The sequence below is a fragment of the Corvus brachyrhynchos genome, unplaced genomic scaffold (genome assembly GCF_000691975.1).
Source record: "Corvus brachyrhynchos isolate BGI_N302 unplaced genomic scaffold, ASM69197v1 scaffold30, whole genome shotgun sequence".
NCBI classification, from domain to species: Eukaryota; Metazoa; Chordata; class Aves; order Passeriformes; family Corvidae; genus Corvus; species Corvus brachyrhynchos.
This window is the reverse complement of record NW_008235742.1, coordinates 1,337,994-1,338,732: the sequence shown is the minus strand read 5'-3', so window position 1 is coordinate 1,338,732 and position 739 is coordinate 1,337,994. Positions and strand designations below refer to the sequence as shown.

The 739-nt window shown below is 63.1% G+C and overlaps 1 protein-coding gene across 1 annotated transcript in view; it reads right to left on the bottom strand.

Moving 5' to 3' along the window:
* COASY (Coenzyme A synthase) overlaps positions 1-739 on the bottom strand; it is a 7,134-nt gene that overhangs the window by 2,650 nt on the left and 3,745 nt on the right. The window contains exons 7-8 of the mRNA XM_017746926.1: positions 234-738; positions 6-84 (exon numbers count right to left, since the gene is read on the bottom strand). Of these exons, the coding sequence (XP_017602415.1) occupies positions 6-84; positions 234-738 (584 nt within the window). The remainder of the gene's footprint in view (positions 1-5; positions 85-233; position 739) is intronic.

The window sequence follows — 739 nt, the reverse complement described above, 5'->3', positions numbered from 1 at the left end:
GGAGCTGTCCTTCTCCTCCTCGTTCTGACTGCGGTCGGGGTCCTTCATCAATTGGATTTCATGGAGAGCCAGCTCGGGGAGCCCCTGACGAGAGAAGGGAGCCCCGAGGGCTGTCAGCCATGAGAATACAGCAGAGGGAAGGGGCAAATCAGACCAAATTTGTCCCCAGGCAGCGTCAGGCAGGGCCAGAGGGCAGGCAGGGGTAGCCCACCGGGCTTCAGCATGCGAATTACGTTTTCAAGTCTCTTCCTGTTCACAGCCTCCCCTCCCCGGCGGGTCTCCTCGCTGACCACCAGGCACTGCAGGTCGGGGTCTGTGATTGAGGGGCCGAAGGGGTCGGCCAGAGGCACGATGTCATAGCACAGTGAGGGCTTCACGTCCTCCAAGAACTCACGCAGCTTCGCTGCCCGCAGCTCGTACGGCTCGATCAGCTCCGGCAGGACCTTGTCTGCCGGGTGCCAGGAGGGCAGAGAAGCACAAGAGTGACGGAAAAGCAAGACCAGGAGACGGGAGAAAACACCCAGCTGGGACTTTGAGCGCTGCCTCCCGCTCCCCTTGCCCTCTCTGCACCTGGACACCTTGCTGGTTGTGGACAGGACACTAGGTCCCCACTGGATCCCCAGTGACACTCTGCCTGGATGGCACCGCGTTGGGTGGGTGGCTGCCAGGACTTCACGGGTCACTGGGCCCCAAGACCACTGCCCTGCCCCGGGGAGCACCGGGCTGACCCCTCGTCCCC